This window comes from Cherax quadricarinatus, chromosome 51, assembly GCF_038502225.1.
Source record: "Cherax quadricarinatus isolate ZL_2023a chromosome 51, ASM3850222v1, whole genome shotgun sequence".
In the NCBI taxonomy this organism is placed as follows: Eukaryota; Metazoa; Arthropoda; class Malacostraca; order Decapoda; family Parastacidae; genus Cherax; species Cherax quadricarinatus.
This window is the reverse complement of record NC_091342.1, coordinates 504,351-522,500: the sequence shown is the minus strand read 5'-3', so window position 1 is coordinate 522,500 and position 18,150 is coordinate 504,351. Positions and strand designations below refer to the sequence as shown.

The 18,150-nt window shown below is 40.4% G+C and overlaps 1 protein-coding gene across 4 annotated transcripts in view; it reads left to right on the top strand.

Moving 5' to 3' along the window:
* Positions 1–18,150, top strand: part of LOC128694611 (nucleolar protein dao-5) — a 541,519-nt gene that overhangs the window by 29,147 nt on the left and 494,222 nt on the right. For all 4 annotated transcript variants that reach the window (XM_070095641.1, XM_070095642.1, XM_070095644.1 and 1 more), the window contains exon 4: positions 9,138–9,399. In XM_070095641.1, coding sequence (XP_069951742.1) covers positions 9,138–9,399 — 262 coding nt within the window. The remainder of the gene's footprint in view (positions 1–9,137; positions 9,400–18,150) is intronic.

Sequence of the window (18,150 nt, the reverse complement as noted above, 5' to 3'; positions counted from 1 at the left end):
GCCTCCAAGGACAAAGTTCTTTGTCTCCACAGACTCCTAAGTGCACCACTCACTCTTTTCCCTTCATCAATTCTATGATTCACCTCATCTTTCATAGACCCATCCGCTGACACGTCCACTCCCAAATATCTGAATACATTCACCTCCTCCATACTCTCTCCCTCCAATCTGATATTCAATCTTTCATCACCTAATCTTTTTGTTATCCTCATAACCTTACTCTTTCCTGTATTCACCTTTAATTTTCTTCTTTTGCACACCCTACCAAATTCATCCACCAATCTCTGCAACTTCTCTTCAGAATCTCCCAAGAGCACAGTGTCATCAGCAAAGAGCAGCTGTGATAACTCCCACTTTGTGTGTGATTCTTTATCTTTTAACTCCACGCCTCTTGCCAAGACCCTCGCATTTACTTCTCTTACAATCCCATCTATAAATATATTAAACAACCACGGTGACATCACACATCCTTGTCTAAGGCCTACTTTTACTGGGAAAAAATTTCCCTCTTTCCTACATACTCTAACTTGAGCCTCACTATCCTCGTAAAAACTCTTCACTGCTTTCAGTAACCTACCTCCTACACCATACACTTGCAACATCTGCCACATTGCCCCCCTATCCAACCTGTCATACGCCTTTTCCAAATCCATAAATGCCACAAAGACCTCTTTAGCCTTATCTAAATACTGTTCACTTATATGTTTCACTGTAAACACCTGGTCCACACACCCCCTACCTTTCCTAAAGCCTCCTTGTTCATCTGCTATCCTATTCTCCGTCTTACTCTTAATTCTTTCAATAATAACTCTACCATACACTTTACCAGGTATACTCAGCAGACTTATCCCCCTATAATTTTTGCACTCTCTTTTATCCCCTTTGCCTTTATACAAAGGAACTATGCATGCTCTCTGCCAATCCCTAGGTACCTTACCCTCTTCCATACATTTATTAAATAATTGCACCAACCACTCCAAAACTATATCCCCACCTGCTTTTAACATTTCTATCTTTATCCCATCAATCCCGGCTGCCTTACCCCCTTTCATTTTACCTACTGCCTCACGAACTTCCCCCACACTAACAACTGGCTCTTCCTCACTCCTACAAGATGTTATTCCTCCTTGTCCTATACACGAAATCACAGCTTCCCTATCTTCATCAACATTTAACAATTCCTCAAAATATTCCCTCCATCTTCCCAATACCTCTAACTCTCCATTTAATAACTCTCCTCTCCTATTTTTAACTGACAAATCCATTTGTTCTCTAGGCTTTCTTAACTTGTTAATCTCACTCCAAAACTTTTTTTTATTTTCAACAAAATTTGTTGATAACATCTCACCCACTCTCTCATTTGCTCTCTTTTTACATTGCTTCACCACTCTCTTAACCTCTCTCTTTTTCTCCATATACTCTTCCCTCCTTGCATCACTTCTACTTTGTAAAAACTTCTCATATGCTAACTTTTTCTCCCTTACTACTCTCTTTACATCATCGTTCCACCAATCGCTCCTCTTCTCTCCCGCACCCACTTTCTTGTAACCACAAACTTCTGCTGAACACTCTAACACTACATTTTTAAACCTACCCCATACCTCTTCGACCCCATTGCCTATGCTCTCATTAGCCCATCTATCCTCCAATAGCTGTTTATATCTTACCCTAACTGCCTCCTCTTTTAGTTTATAAACCTTCACCTCTCTCTTCCCTGATACTTCTATTCTCCTTGTATCCCATCTACCTTTTACTCTCAGTGTAGTTACAACTAGAAAGTGATCTGATATATCTGTGGCCCCTCTATAAACATGTACATCCTGAAGTCTACTCAACAGTCTTTTATCTACCAATACATAATCCAACAAACTACTGTCATTTCGCCCTACATCATATCTTGTATACTTATTTATCCTCTTTTTCTTAAAATATGTATTACCTATAACTAAACCCCTTTCTATACAAAGTTCAATCAAAGGGCTCCCATTATCATTTACACCTGGCACCCCAAACTTACCTACCACACCCTCTCTAAAAGTTTCTCCTACTTTAGCATTCAGGTCCCCTACCACAATTACTCTCTCACTTGGTTCAAAGGCTCCTATACATTCACTTAACATCTCCCAAAATCTCTCTCTCTCCTCTGCATTCCTCTCTTCTCCAGGTGCATACACGCTTATTATGACCCACTTCTCGCATCCAACCTTTACTTTAATCCACATAATTCTTGAATTTACACATTCATGTTCTCTTTTCTCCTTCCATAACTGATCATTCAACATTACTGCTACCCCTTCCTTTGCTCTAACTCTCTCAGATACTCCAGATTTAATCCCATTTATTTCCCCCCACTGAAACTCCCCTACCCCCTTCAGCTTTGTTTCGCTTAGGGCCAGGACATCCAACTTCTTTTCATTCATAACATCAGCAATCATCTGTTTCTTGTCATCCGCACTACATCTACGCACATTTAAGCATCCCAGTTTTATAAAGTTTTTCTTCTTCTCTTTTTTAGTAAATGTCTACAGGAGAAGGGGTTACTAGCCCATTGCTCCCGGCATTTTAGTCGCCTCATACGACACGCATGGCTTACGGAGGAAAGATTCTTTTCCACTTCCCCATGGACAATAGAAGAAATAAAGAAGAACAAGAGCTATTTAGAAAAAGGAGAAAAACCTAGATGTATGTATATATATATATGCATGTGCGTGTCTGTGAAGTGTGACCAAAGTGTAAGTAGGAGTAGCAATATATCCCTGTTATCTAGCGTGTTTATGAGACAGAAAAAGAAAACAGCAATCCTACTATCATGCAAAACAGTTACAGGTTTCTGTTTCACAGTCATCTGGCAGGACGGTAGTACTTCCCTGGGTGGTTGCTGTCTACCAACCTACTACCTGGTATATATATATATATATATATATATATATATATATATATATATATATATATATATATATATATATATATATATATATATATATATATATCCTCCCATATATATATATATATATATATATATATAATTTTATTTCCATTATATATATATATATATATATACTGTATATATATATATATATATATATATATATATATATATATATATATATATATATATATATATATATATATATATATATATATATATATATATACAGCAAACCCTCAATTCTTTTGTTTGGAGAACATGAAATTCTCTCATCAGAAGGTGTTCAGCAGGGTGACCCACTAGCTCCACTTCTCTTCTGCTTGGCAGTAAGAGAACTAACTTCCAGCCTAAGCAGCGAGCTCAATATCTGGTACCTGGATGATGGCACTCTGGCAGGTACTGAAGAGTCCCTGGTAGGGGACCTACAACTGGTGAAAACACAGGGAGAAGACTTGGGACTCATCCTCAATCCCTCCAAGTGTGAAATCATCTCAGCAAACCAGGAAATAATCAATGCTGTGCGAAGAATCCTCCCAGAAGTCTCTACTACCACTCCGTCGAACAGTACCCTCTTGGGAGCACCGCTGGGTCACCAGGCCATCGACACAGTCCTCAAGGACAAATTGAATGACCTGATGAGAATGGAGGAGAGAATTTGCAATCTTGATGCCCTTGATGCTCTGTATCTCCTCACAAGGTGCCTTACTATTCCAAGACTCACTTACTTCCTCAGGTGTGCACCCTCTTTTGACAACCCAACACTCGACGAATATGACGCACACCTGAGGTCAACCCTTAAGAAGGCACTGAACCTGTCACTAGAGGATCAGCAATGGGATCAGGCAACCCTCCCAGTACAACTGGGAGGTATAGGGGTGCGCAAAGCAACGCATGTTGCTTTACCTGCTTTTCTGTCTTCATGTTTGGCTTCCAGTGCTTTAGTCAAGAAGATTGTTCCCGAACGCTTGAGAGACATGGTAGGAGCTCAAGACCCCAGGTTTACTGAAGCAGCGATTCGGTGGGACACCCTTACAGATTCCTCCAGTAGACCAGCTCCTCCCAAAGAACACAAACAGTCCCACTGGGACAAACCGATCATGGAAAAAATCGCCAACACAATGCTCTCCAACGCCTCAGGAAAGGACAAAGCTCGTCTCCTGGCAGTGAAGGCACCACACTCTGGAGATTTCCTGTTTGCTGTTCCCAATTCCTCCTTGGGCACTCGACTAGACCCACAGGCCATTTGGATAGGTGTTGCTCTTCGCCTAGCCGCCCCCATCCTCACCGAACATAGGTGTATTTGCGGCAGGGCGACAGCTGATCAATTCGGACTTCATGGTCTCGTGTGTCACACAGCAGAAGGGAAGTATGCCAGGCATGAGGAGGTCAATGATATCATAAAGAGAAGCCTCGCCACAGCCCATTGCCCAGCTCAACGGGAACCCCAAGTGCAGAGGTCTGACGGAAGTCTAAAGCATCCTGATGGAGCCACTATGCTACCTTGGAAGGATGGAAAGCAGATTGTCTGGGACTACACAAGTGCCGCCACATTGGCAGACACCTACTTGCCATACTCCGTAGTGGAAGGGGGTGGAGCTGCCAGCCACAGGGAGACTCAGAAGATCCACAAATATGAAGACCTTCCCCCTTGCTATAACTTCATCCCAGTAGGGTCAGAGACCCTTGGAGCATGGGGCAAGTGTGCTCTAAAGTTCCTAATAGAGCTGGGTGAAAAGCTCATCATAGAAACAAAGGACCACAGGGCGACCAGCTTCCTCTTCCAGAGACTCAGTGTTGCGATCCAGAGAGGAAATGCCTGCAGCATTCTGGGCACGCGGCCCACCGCCGGGGAGCTGGACGAAGTATTCGAGATGTAGCTCTGAGTTACCTATGTTGTTTTACTTTGTATCGTAGTTTTGTGAATGTTCTGTCAATGTATTTTGTCTTTAAATAAAATATATATATATATATAATATAGGGGGTGGTAGGAAAAAAATCTCAAACAGCTTCAGGGAGAATATTGAGTTTTCCCTGAAGCAAGTTTATTCTTTTCTCTGAGGATGAGGGTCCCTATAACAGTTCTAGAGGTGGTACCTCCCTATATATATATATATATATATATATATATATATATATATATATATATATATATATATACATATATATATATATATATATATATATATATAAACATACAGTGAACCCCCGCATAACGATTACCTCCGAATGTGTCCAATTATGTATATGCGTTTGTACGTGTATGTTTGGGGGTCTGAAATGGACTAATCTACTTCACAATATTCCTTATGGGAATAAATTCGGTCAGTACTGGCACCTGAACATACTTTTGGAGTGAAAAAATATCGTTAACCGGGGGTCCACTGTATATATATATATATATATATACAGTGAACCCCCGCATAACGATGGCATCACATAGCGATTATTTCGCATACCGCTTACTTTAATCGCAAAATTTTTGCCGCGCATACCGATTAAAAACCCGCTCACCGATTTTCATCCGAGACGCGTCCAATGTGCGCCCTCACCCAGCCTCACATGTGCCGCCCGTGCCATTGTTTACCAGGCAGCCTCCGCGCTAACATCCAAGCATACACTCGGAATATTTCGTATTATTACAGTGTTTTCGGTGGTGTTTCTGGAAAATAAGTGACCATGGGCCCCAAGAAAGCTTCTAGTGCCAACCCTGTGGTAAAAAGGGTGAGAATTAGTATGGAAATTAAGAAAGATTTTGAAGGGTTTGGGGCTAACCCTGAGAAGCCTATGCCAGTTGTGGAATCCATTGTGCCTACTTCAAAGATTAAGGAAATGTGTGCACAGTGGGTTGAACTGCAAACCTTTATGGATGAAAATCACCCTGACACAGCTGTTGCAAGCCGTGCTGGTGACTATTTCAATGACAATGTTGTGGCCCATTTTAGACAAATCGTAAAGGAACGGGAGGTACAGAGCTCTATGGACAGATTTGTTGTGCGACAGAGGTCCAGTGACTCTCAAGCTGGTCCTAGTGGCATTAAAAGAAGAAGGGAAGTAACCCCGGAAAAGGACTTGCTACCTCAAGTCCTAATGGAAGGGGATTCCCCTTCTAAACAGTAAGAAGATAATGCTCTCCCCTCCTCCCATCCCATCAATCATCACCAGATCTTCAATAAAAGTAAGTGTCATGTAAGTGTGCATGCCTTTTTCAGTTTGTGTGTATTAAAATTAACATTTCATGTGGTAAAAAAATTTTTTTTTCATACTTTTGGGTGTCTTGCACGGATTAATTTTATTTCCATTATTTCTTATGGGGAAAATTCATTCACATAACGATTATTTCGCATAACAATTACCCCTCTTGCACGGATTAAAATCGTTAACCGGGGGTCCACTGTATATATATATAAATATAATATATATATATATATATATAAAAATATATATATATATAAATATATATATATATATATATATAAATATAAATATATATATAAATATATATATAAATATATATATATATATATATATATATATATATATATATATATATATATATATATATATATATATATATATATATATATATATAGTGGACCCCCGCATAACGATCACCTCCGAATGTGACCAATTATGTAAGTGTATTTATGTAAGTGCGTTTGTACGTGTATGTTTGGGGGTCTGAAATGGACTAATCTACTTCACAATATTCCTTATGGGAACAAATTCGGTCAGTACTGGCACCTGAACATACTTCTGGAGTGAAAAAATATCGTTAACCGGGGATCCACTGTATATATATATGGAGAGAGAGCTTACCTGGAAAGAGTATTCTGGGTCAACGCCCCCATGGCCCGGTCTGTGACCAAGCCTCATGGTGGATCAGAGCCTGATCAACCAGGCTGTTACTGCTGGCTGCACGCAATCCATCATGTGTATATATATTATATATATATTACTTTTCCTTTTATATCCATGTGGAAATGGAATGAGAATCTTTCCTCCATAAGCCATGCGTGTTGTAAAAGTCAACTAAAATGCCGGGAACAGTGGGCTAGTAACCCCTTTTCCTGTAATAATTACTAAAAAGAATAGGTAGAAGAAAATTGTCAGAGTGGGATGTCTGAATGTGCGTGGATGTTGTGCGGATGATAAGAAAGAGACGATTGTGGATGTTATGAATGAGAAGAAGCTGGATGTCCAGGCTTTAAGAGAAACAAAGCTGAATGGGGTGGGAGAGTTTCAGTGGAGAAGAATAAATGGGATTAGGTCAGGGGTTTCAAATAGAGTTAGAGCTAAAGAAGGAGTAGCAATAATGTTGAAGGATAAGCAATGGCAGGAAAAGAGGGACTATAAATGTATTAATTCAAGGATTATGTGGAGTAAAATAAAGGTTGAATGTGAAAAGTGGGTTATAGTAAGCGTATATGCACCTGGAGAAGAGAGAAGTGTAGAGGAGAGAGAGAGAGATTTTGGAAAATGTTGAGTGAATGCGTGGGGAGTTTTGAACCAAGTGTGAGAGTACTTGTGGTTGGGGATTTCAATGTTAAAGTGGGTAAAAATGTTGTGGAGGGAGTAGTAGGTAAATTTGGTGTGCCAGGGTTAAAATGAAAATGGGGAGACTTTAATTGAGCTATGTGTAGAAAGAGGTTTGGTATTAAGTAATACATATTTTATGAAAAAGAGGATAAATAAATATACAAGGTATGATATAACACATAATGAATGTAGTTTATTAATTTATGTATTGGTGAATAAATGGTTGATGGGTAGGCTCCAGGATGTACACGTTTATAGAGGGGCAACTGATATATCGGATCATTATTTAATTGTAGGTGCAGTTAGAGTAAGAGGTAGATGGGACAAGAGGAAAATGACAACAAAAAGTAAGAGGGAGGTGAAAGTGTATAACCTAAGGGAGGAGGAAGTTCGAGTGAGATATAAGCAACTATTGGCAGAAAGGTGGGATAGTGCAAGTATGAGTAGTGGGGGGGGGGTGTTGAAAAGAGTTGGAATAGTTTTAAAAATGCAGTATTAGAATGTGGGGCAGAAGTTTGTGGTTATAGGAGGGTGGGTGCAGGAGGAAAGAGGAGTGATTGGTGGAATGATAAAGTAAAGGGTGTGATAAAAGAGAAAAAGGTAGCTTATGAGAGGCTTTTACAAAGCAGAAGTGTTATATGAAGAGTATATGGAGAGTAAAAGAAAGGCGAAGAGAGTGGTGAGAGAGTGCAAAAGGAAAGCAGATGATAGAGCGGGAGAGGCACTGTCAAGAAATTTAATGAAAATAAGAAAAAAATTTGGAGCGAATTAAACAAGTTAAGAAAGCCTAGGGAACGAATGGATATGTCAGTTAAAAACAGAGTAAGGGAGTTAGTAGATGGGACCTGCCTTGTATGGGCCTACTGGCCCATTCAAGGCCCTACCCAAAACTACCCAAGAATTAACTCCTATACCCATGACACCAATCAAACCCAGCCCCTCCCATGATTGTCAGTGTTCAGCATTTCGTCGATGTCAGCTTCCTGTAACTCCATTAGCACACAGTCAAGGTGAGTAAATAGAATTGTCAATGCTTATTCCTTGGGTACGTTTATTCTGTTAGTGGGCTGGATTTGTGAAGGACCTGCCAAGTATGGGCCAACAGGCCTGCTACAGTGTTCCTCCGTTCTTATGTTGATAAATGTAACAATCTGCCTAGTATGGTTATTCAGGCTAAAACCTTGGGTAGTTTAAAATCTGTGTTGAATAAATACATGAGTGAGAGGGGTTCGATGTGAGTGGGACCTGCACATGAGTAAATAGAATTATCAAAGCTTATTGCTTGGGTAGCATTGAAAATTGAGTTGGGCAAATATTCTGCTAGTGGGATGGATTGTGAAGGACCTGCCTAGTATGGGCCAACAGGCCTGCTGCAGTGTATTATTATTAGTTCGTATTATAATAATGATAATAATAATAATAATAATAATAATATTATTATTATTATTATTATTATTAATTTAGGGAAGTGGAGCACAGATCCAGTTCCCTTGATCAAGAGCCCCTCATCAAGGAACCTTCCTTGAGGGGGAAGTTCACATCCTGAAAAATCGTTCATATCCAGAAGCAAAAAATCGACCGAGTGACTGTTCGTATCGCATGGTGGGGCATTCGTAAGCCGAGGTTCCACTGTATATATACAGTATATTATATACATGTATTTGTCTTGCAGAGCTTGGATGGGTCTTGCAGTGATGGCGTGACTGCCTCCACCAGCCTTTATTACTACCCTCACTCTGCCAGTGCCACTTCCACCACAACTGACACCTCATTCACTGATACCTATACTGACGGATACGGCCGTGAACTGAGTGACTTCGAGAAGGAAAATCTACTCTTTCTGAAGGAGTTGGATAACAGCTACCACAGAACACTCTCTCATAGCCTGAGCAACACAAGTCTGGGCTCTACCTTCTCCGAGGACTCTCTTGCAGGCGAGTACTCATACATATGGTCTCGGTCGTTTTCTCCCATAAAATTCTTCCTAGCCGATGCCAGAATCGCTACACAAGCTTCATGAACACAGTACAAATCTCATGTCCATTCCTCTGATATATGAAATCAGATTTTACACTATGGTTAAAGTAGCAGATTTGTGTAAAGAGCACTGAGGATCAATTTGGTGACCACACAGATGTGAGTTAGACTATAAGTGTAATAATTTTCCAGCTAGATGGGTTTGACAAAAATCAGTGGTCTCAACCTCCCTCAGAGTCCATCTTAGTATTAACATTACTTAACAGTGTTTTCCAACCTTTAACTAATGTTGTCTTTTACACTTCCTTCCACAATACCACAGAACTATTATTTTTTTAACACTGACAAAGAAAAAAACACTTTTCCTGTCACTCATTCAGTCAGTCTTGCTAGAAGGGTGCCAACATCACAGTTCAGATGACTCAACATACCACAACCTCCCCATGCCTGTTTCAGAGTGGAAATGCCAGCATCAAAATGCTTTTTTATCAGAATCTTATTTACATTGTTTTTAGAAAAAGTGGGCTAATATAATTTAAATTAATAGTCTTCATCATAATTATGGCTGGCATTGGGAGATCGCTTTATTTATTTATTTAGTAATTTAAGCATACAAACAAAGGTACAAAAAATACAGGTAAGAGCAGCATGCTATTATCATGCAAGAGTTTGGAAGAATCGACTACAAATCAAATATTACAGATTACAGGGACAGATTATAAACCTGCAAATGCTGCTGTCTGCTGTTTGAAAATAACAGTGGACTCTAATGCACCAGGTTCAGATTCACTGAGACATAACAAAAATGCAGAATGCTATATACATACACAAAAATATTAATCAATAAAAGATATTTCCAAGGTAGAAGGTTGGTAGACAGCAGCCGCCCAGGAAGGTACTACCGTCCTGCCAAATGAGTGCAAAATGGAAGCCTGTAATTGTTTTACATGATGGTAGGATTGCTGGTGTCTTTTCTCTGACTCATAAACATGCAAGATTTCAGGTACGTCTTGCTACTTCTATTTACACTTAGGTCACACTACACATACATGTGCAAGCATTTATATACACACACCCCTCTGGGTTTTCTTCTATTTTCTTACTAGTTCTGGTTCTTGTTTATTTCCTCTTATCTCCAGGGGAAAGTAAAATAGAATTCTTCCTACATAAGCCATGTGTGTTGTAAGAGGTGACTAAAATGCTGGGAGCAAGGGGCAAGTAACCCCTTTCCCTGTATAAATTACTAAATTTAAAAAGAGAAACTTTCATTTTTCTTTTTGGGCCTCCCTGCCTTGGTGGGATATGGCTGGTTTGTTGAAAGAAAGTAAAGATATATATATATATATATATATATATATATATATATATATATATATATATATAAATATATATATATAAATATATATATATATATATATATATATAAATATATATATATATAAATATATATATATAAATATATATATATATAGGGGAAGGAAGGCGGGGTAGGGGTCGTCCTCGAAAGGGTTGGAGAGAGGGGGTAAAGGAGGTTTTGTGGGCAAGGGGCTTGGACTTCCAGCAAGCGTGCGTGAGCGTGTTAGATAGGAGTGAATGGAGACGAATGGTACTTGGGACCTGACGATCTGTTGGAGTGTGAGCAGGGTAATATTTAGTGAAGGGATTCAGGGAAACCGGTTATTTTCATATAGTCGGACTTGAGTCCTGGAAATGGGAAGTACAATGCCTGCACTTTAAAGGAGGGGTTTGGGATATTGGCAGTTTGGAGGGATATGTTGTGTGTCTTTATATGTGTATGCTTCTGGACTATTGTATTCTGAGCACCTCTGCAAAAACAGTGATAATGTGCGAGTGTGGTGAAAGTGTTGAATGATGATGAAAGTATTTTCTTTTTGGGGATTTTCTTTCTTTTTTTTTTTTGGGTCACCCTGCCTCGGAGGGAAACGGCCGACTTGTTGAAAAAAAAAAAAAAAATATATATATATATATATATATATATATATATATATATATATATATATATATATATATATATATATATATATATATATATATATATATATATATATATATATATGCATAAATTCAAGGATTATGTGGAGTAAAATAAAGATTGGATGTGAAAAGTGGGTTATAGTAAGCGTATATGCACCTGGAGAAGAGAGAAGCATAGAGGAGAGAGAGATTCTGGGAAATGTTGAGTGAATGCGTGGGGAGTTTTGAATCAAGTGTGAGAGTAATGGTGGTTGGGGATTTCAATGCTAAAGTGGGTAAAAATGTTATGGAGGGAGTAGTAGGTAAATTTGGGGTGCCAGGGGTAAATGTAAATGGGGAGCCTTTAATTGAGCTATGTGTAGAAAGAAATTTGGTAATAAGTAATACATATTTTATGAAAAAGAGGATAAATAAATATACAAGGTATGATGTAGCACGTAATGAAAGTAGTTTGTTAGATTATGTATTGGTGGATAAAAGGTTCATGGGTAGGCTCCAGGATGTACATGTTTATAGAGGGGCAACTGATATATCAGATCATTATTTAGTTGTAGCTACAGTTAGAGTAAGAGGTAGATGGGAAAAGAGGAAGGTGGCAACAACAAGTAAGAGGGAGGTGAAAGTGTATAAACTAAGGGAGGAGGAAGTTCGGGCGAGATATAAGCGACTATTGGCAGAAAGGTGGGCTAGTGCAAAGATGAGTAGTGGGGGGGTTGAAGAGGGTTGGAATAGTTTTAAAAATGCAGTATTAGAATGTGGGGCAGAAGTTTGTGGTTATAGGAGGGTGGGGGCAGGAGGAAAGAGGAGTGATTGGTGGAATGATGAAGTAAAGGGTGTGATAAAAGAGAAAAAGGTAGCTTACGAGAGGTTTTTACAAAGCAGAAGTGTTATAAGAAGAGCAGAGTATATGGAGAGTAAAAGAAAGGTGAAGAGAGTGGTGAGAGAGTGCAAAAGGAGATCAGATGAAAGAGTGGGAGAGGCACTGTCAAGAAATTTTAATGAAAATAAGAAAAAATTTTGGAGTGAGTTAAACAAGTTAAGAAAGCCTAGGGAAAGTATGGATTTGTCAGTTAAAAACAGAGTAGGGGAGTTAGTAGATGGGGAGAGGGAGGTATTAGGTAGATGGCGAGAATATTTTGAGGAACTTTTAAATGTTGAGGAAGAAAGGGAGGCGGTAATTTCATGCACTGGCCAGGGAGGTATACCATCGTTTAGGAGTGAAGAAGAGCAGAATGTAAGTGTGGTGTAGGTACGTGAGGCATTACGTAGAATGAAAGGGGGTAAAGCAGCTGGAACTGATGGGATCATGACAGAAATGTTAAAAGCAGGGGGGGATATAGTGTTGGAGTGGTTGGTACTTTTGTTTAATAAATGTATGAAAGAGGGGAAGGTACTTAGGGATTGGCGGAGAGCATGTATAGTCCCTTTATATAAAGGGAAAGGGGACAAAAGAGATTGTAAAAATTATAGAGGAATAAGTGTTGTGATAGAAACACAGGCCTTATCTCTAGGCTTTATTGAACATAGAATCTTCATAGTACTTCTGCAACAACAAAATATAATGACTAGTACATCTAATAATAGCTTCTACAGGGATGGTGATGTCTTGCATATGTCAAGAGAAAAGTTATAACTACAGGCCACATATTTAAACTCACCATGTAATCTGCATCGCTGATAAATGGATAAAGTAGGAGAGAATCACACACCATGTGTTGGTGCCCATGACACACACCAAACTGTTGTTGTTGTTAAGGGCCCCTAGAGGTGGTGCAGTATTATCCTGCTGCTGCTCCCCACAGGACCAGTATCACTACAATCTCCCCCTTCTAAAATATCAGAGACAGTAATCTCCCAAACTGTTAGGTGGGCGACGTACACGTCCCGACCTTCGTAGCCCTTGAGCCTCTTCACCAGGTTCGATATTTTCCAGCGGGGTTTGATTAACTGCTGGAGCAGAATCCTCTATTTCCATAGGGGTAGTCTCAAGGGGCTTTCCAGGAGAAAACGAAGCATCTTTCACATCTATTGGTGTATCTTGAGATTCCACACTAATAGGGATTTCAACTGGGGCTAAATGTCTTGTAGATACTGTAGTCTCTTCACCATTTTGGTAGCGAATGTGGGCGTAATGTGGATTAGCTTGCAGGAGCTCTACCTCTTCCACTAAAGGATCCGTCTTGTTCATCCTACGGTGACTCTTCAGGAGAACGGGTCCAGGATGACATAACCAAGTGGGCACGGAGGCTCCCGTAGAGGAACGACGTGAATAGTTGAGGAGTCTTTCATGAGGGGTTGCATTAGTAGCTGTGCACAGCAGTGATCTAATAGAGTGAAGAGCATCAGGTAGGACAGTTTGCCAGTGTTGAACAGGTAGATTGCGCGACTTTAATGTCATTGTAACTGCCTTCCATATAGTACCATTGAACCGCTCCACTTGACCATTGCCTTGAGGGTTGTAGCTTGTTGTTCTGCTGCAGGCAATACCTTTGCTAGCCAAAAACTCCTGAAGTTCGTTACTCATGAACGAGGATCCCCTGTCTGAATGGATATAAGCTGGCATACCAAAAATAGAGAACAACTGTGAAAGACAACTAATAACAGTTGAAGCAGCCATATTTGCACAGGGGAATACAAAGGGAAACCTTGAATATTCATCTACTATGTTAAGGAAATACCTATTCTGATTTGTGCTTGGTAGAGGTCCTTTGAAATCTATATTCAATCTTTCGAAAGGCTGGGTGGATTTTATGAGATGAGTCTTCTCTGGCTGATGAAAGTTTGGCTTGCACTCTGCACATACTCTGCATGCTCTGATCACTTGTCGCACATCTTCCACTGAGTAGGGCATGTTCTTTGATTTGACAAAATGGTACAGGCGTGTAACTCCTGGGTGACACAAAGCCTTGTGGAGAGCTGAGAGTGATTGCAAATCATGACATGCTGCTCCACAGTGGGACCTAGAGAATGCATCAGGTGAGATGTTCTCTTGACCCGGTCGGTACAGAATATCAAAGTCATAACACGATAGTTCCATCCTCCAGCGTAATATCTTGTCATTCTTTATCTTACTTTTGTGCCTCTTGTCGAACATATACATCACGGACCGTTGGTCAGTCCTTATGGTGAAATGTCTACCAGTTAAATAATGCCTCCAGTGGCGAACTGCTTCTATGATGGCCTGGGCTTCCTTTTCTACAGCAGCATAACATTTCTCTGATCCTTGAAAAGTTCTCGAAAAGAAGGCTACTGGTCGTCCTGCCTGAGATAAGACTGCAGCAATGGCAATGTCAGATGCATCCGTTTCCACTTCGAATGGTAGGGACTCATCAATGGCTTGAACTACTGAGTTTTCAATGTCCTGTTTGAGAGTATGGAAAGCGGCTTCTGCTTCCTTTGTCACAGGAAATGTGGTAGCACTCAATGGGCGGACTTTACTTGAATAGTTGTAGATCCATTGTGAGTAATAAGCAAAGAGACCAAGAGTTCTTCGGAGTGACTTTTTGTCTTGAGGCATTGGAAGTTCCCGTAGAGGTCGTAGTCGTTCAGGGTCTGGGAATATTGAACCTCCTTCCACTACATAACCAAGGATGCTAAGCCTTTTAGTTGAAAAAGTGCACTTTTCCTCATTGTAACTGATATTTTTCTTCTTGGCGGCTTCCAAAAACTTATCAAGGTTTGCATCATGTTCCTCCTGGGTCTTGCCACAAATGGTAACATTATCTAAATACGCGTAGGTTCCCATGAGTTGCTCTTCCTGAATGAGTGAATCCATAATTCGTTGGAAGCAGGCTACCCCATTGGTGACTCCAAAAGGGACTCTGGTAAACTGATACAGGCCATCACTAGCCTGAAACGCTGTGTATGGTTTATCTTCATTCCTTATAGGGACTTGATGATAGGCACTCTGCAGATCAATTGTGCTAAACACGTAGTACTGAGCAATTTTGTTCACTGTATCGTCAATTCGAGGTAGAGGGTACCCATCAAGAAGTGTAAATTTGTTGATTGTCTCAGAGTAATCGATAGCCAGTCTCCGTTTCCTATAACCATCTTTAACAACAACAACCTGTGCACGCCAAGGGGAATCACTCGGTTCTATAATACCCTCCTTCAGCAGCCTCTGAGTTTCTTTCTCAATGAACATCCGATCCTCATAAGAATAGCGGCGTGACTTAGCTGATATAGGATGGCAATCCGCGGTAAGATTTGCAAACAGCTTTGGTGGGTCTACCCTTAAAGTGCTAAGTCCACAGACAACAAGAGGAGGCAGTTCACCTCCATATGTTAAGGTGACACTACCATGCAGCTTCTGAAAGTCCTGACCAAGGATAACATCAGAGCACAGTTGTGGCAGAATAGCTAAATGTACATCTTGATAATCCTTTCCATTAACTCTGCGATTTACCTTACAAAACCCTAAGGTCTGAATAGAGAGAGATGTTGATGCCATGGAAACGGTACCTGATGAGTGATGTAGAGTCAAGGAGAGCCGTTTAACTAAGTCAAGGTTGATGAAACTCTCTGAGCTGCCACTATCAATAAGACCATCTACTTCTGTTCCTTTGATGAATACTTTCACAACTGCCTTTGACAGTGAATTTGGAGTAGCCGCAGAAGTCACTGTTGCTAGAGTCGCATGATCACTGGAATGTGTGGAGGCACTAGCTCTTGTTGATGCATTAGCACGACATACTTTAGCAAAGTGACCTTTCTTGTGGCATTTATGGCACATTGCTTCACGAGCAGGACACTTTGGACGTGGATGTCTTGAAAAACCACAAAAGAAACACACCGTACCTGCTGCTGCTGTCACTGAGGCAGGTTCCCCAGTAACTTCATTGCAAGAGTCTTGGTCAGGAATTGCAGCACTTACCACTCGAGAAGGCTGAGTGGTACTGTATACTTCAGAATTCTTCTGGGCTGAATCTAGAGCTCTTGCCTGGTCAAAGGCAGCGGCTAAGTCGAGAGTTTTATTCTCCAATAAACGCTGCCTTATTATTGGTGATTGCAGGCCACTGATAAAAGCATCCCTGATGGACTCTTCACAATACTGAGCAGCTGTCACTGCTTGGAAGTGACAGTCCTTACCTAAAATTTTCAGTGCTTGAAAGTATTCCTCTAAGGACTCATCAATCTGCTGGCGGCGAGTTGCAAGGCGATAGCGTGCAAAGATTTCATTTGTAGGTTTAATATACTGAGACTTGAGGGTTTTGATAGCATCTTCGTAGGTATTACACTCAGAAATAGCCTCATATATCTTAGGTGACACAAAATTGATGAGCAGACTTAGTTTATCTAGATCTTCTTTAGGAAGGGCTCCCAAGAAGTTTTCGAAAGTCTTAAACCAGTGCTTCCATTCCTGAGCAGCCGTTGATAAGCTGGGGTCACAGTCTAGCCTCTCAGGTTTCAGTAAACGCTCCATGTTGTGATGTAGTCTAGCGCAGGATCACCACCAGGTAGCCCAAGATTCTATGTTCAATACCAGGAAAAGTATACGGTAGAGTTATAATTGAAAGAATTAGAGGTAAGACAGAATGTAGAATTGCGGATGAGCAAGGAGGCTTCAGAGTGGGTAGGGGATGTGTAGATCAAGTGTTTACATTGAAGCATATATGTGAACAGTATTTAGATAAAGGTAGGGAAGTTTTTATTGCATTTATGGATTTAGAAAAGGCATATGATAGAGTGGATAGAGGAGCAATGTGGCAGATGTTGCAAGTTTATGGAATAGGTGGTAAGTTACTAAATGCTGTAAAGAGCTTTTATGAGGATAGTGAGGCTCAGGTTAGAGTGTGTAGAAGAGAGGGAGAATACTTCCCGGTAAAAGTAGGTCTTAGACAGGGATGTGTAATGTCACCATGGTTGTTTAATATATTTATAGATGGGGTTGTAAAAGAAGTAAATGCTAGGGTGTTCGGGAGAGGGGTGGGATTAAATTATGGGGAATCAAATTCAAAATGGGAATTGACACAGTTACTTTTTGCTGATGATACTGTGCTTATGGGAGATTCTAAAGAAAAATTGCAAAGGTTAGTGGATGAGTTTGAGAATGTGTGTAAAGGTAGAAAGTTGAAAGTGAACATAGAAAAGAGTAAGGTGATGAGGGTGTCAAATGATTTAGATAAAGAAAAATTGGATATCAAATTGGGGAGGAGGAGTATGGAAGAAGTGAATGTTTTCAGATACTTGGGAGTTGACGTGTCGGCGGATGGATTTATGAAGGATGAGGTTAATCATAGAATTGATGAGGGAAAAAAGGTGAGTGGTGCATTGAGGTATATGTGGAGTCAAAAAACATTATCTATGGAGGCAAAGAAGGGAATGTATGAAAGTATAGTAGTACCACCACTCTTATACGGGTGTGAAGCTTGGGTGGTAAATGCAGCAGCGAGGAGACGGTTGGAGGCAGTGGAGATATCCTGTTTAAGGGCAATGTGTGGTGTAAATATTATGCAGAAAATTCCGAGTGTGGAAATTAGGAAAAGGTGTGGGGTTAATAAAAGTATTGGTCAGAGGGCAGAAGAGGGGTTGTTGAGGTGGTTTGGTCATTTAGAGAGAATGGATCAAAGTAGAATGACATGGAAAGCATATAAATCTATAGGGGAAGGAAGGCGGGGTAGGGGTCGTCCTCGAAAGGGTTGGAGAGAGGGGGTAAAGGAGGTTTTGTGGGCGAGGGGCTTGGACTTCCAGCAAGCGTGCGTGAGCGTGTT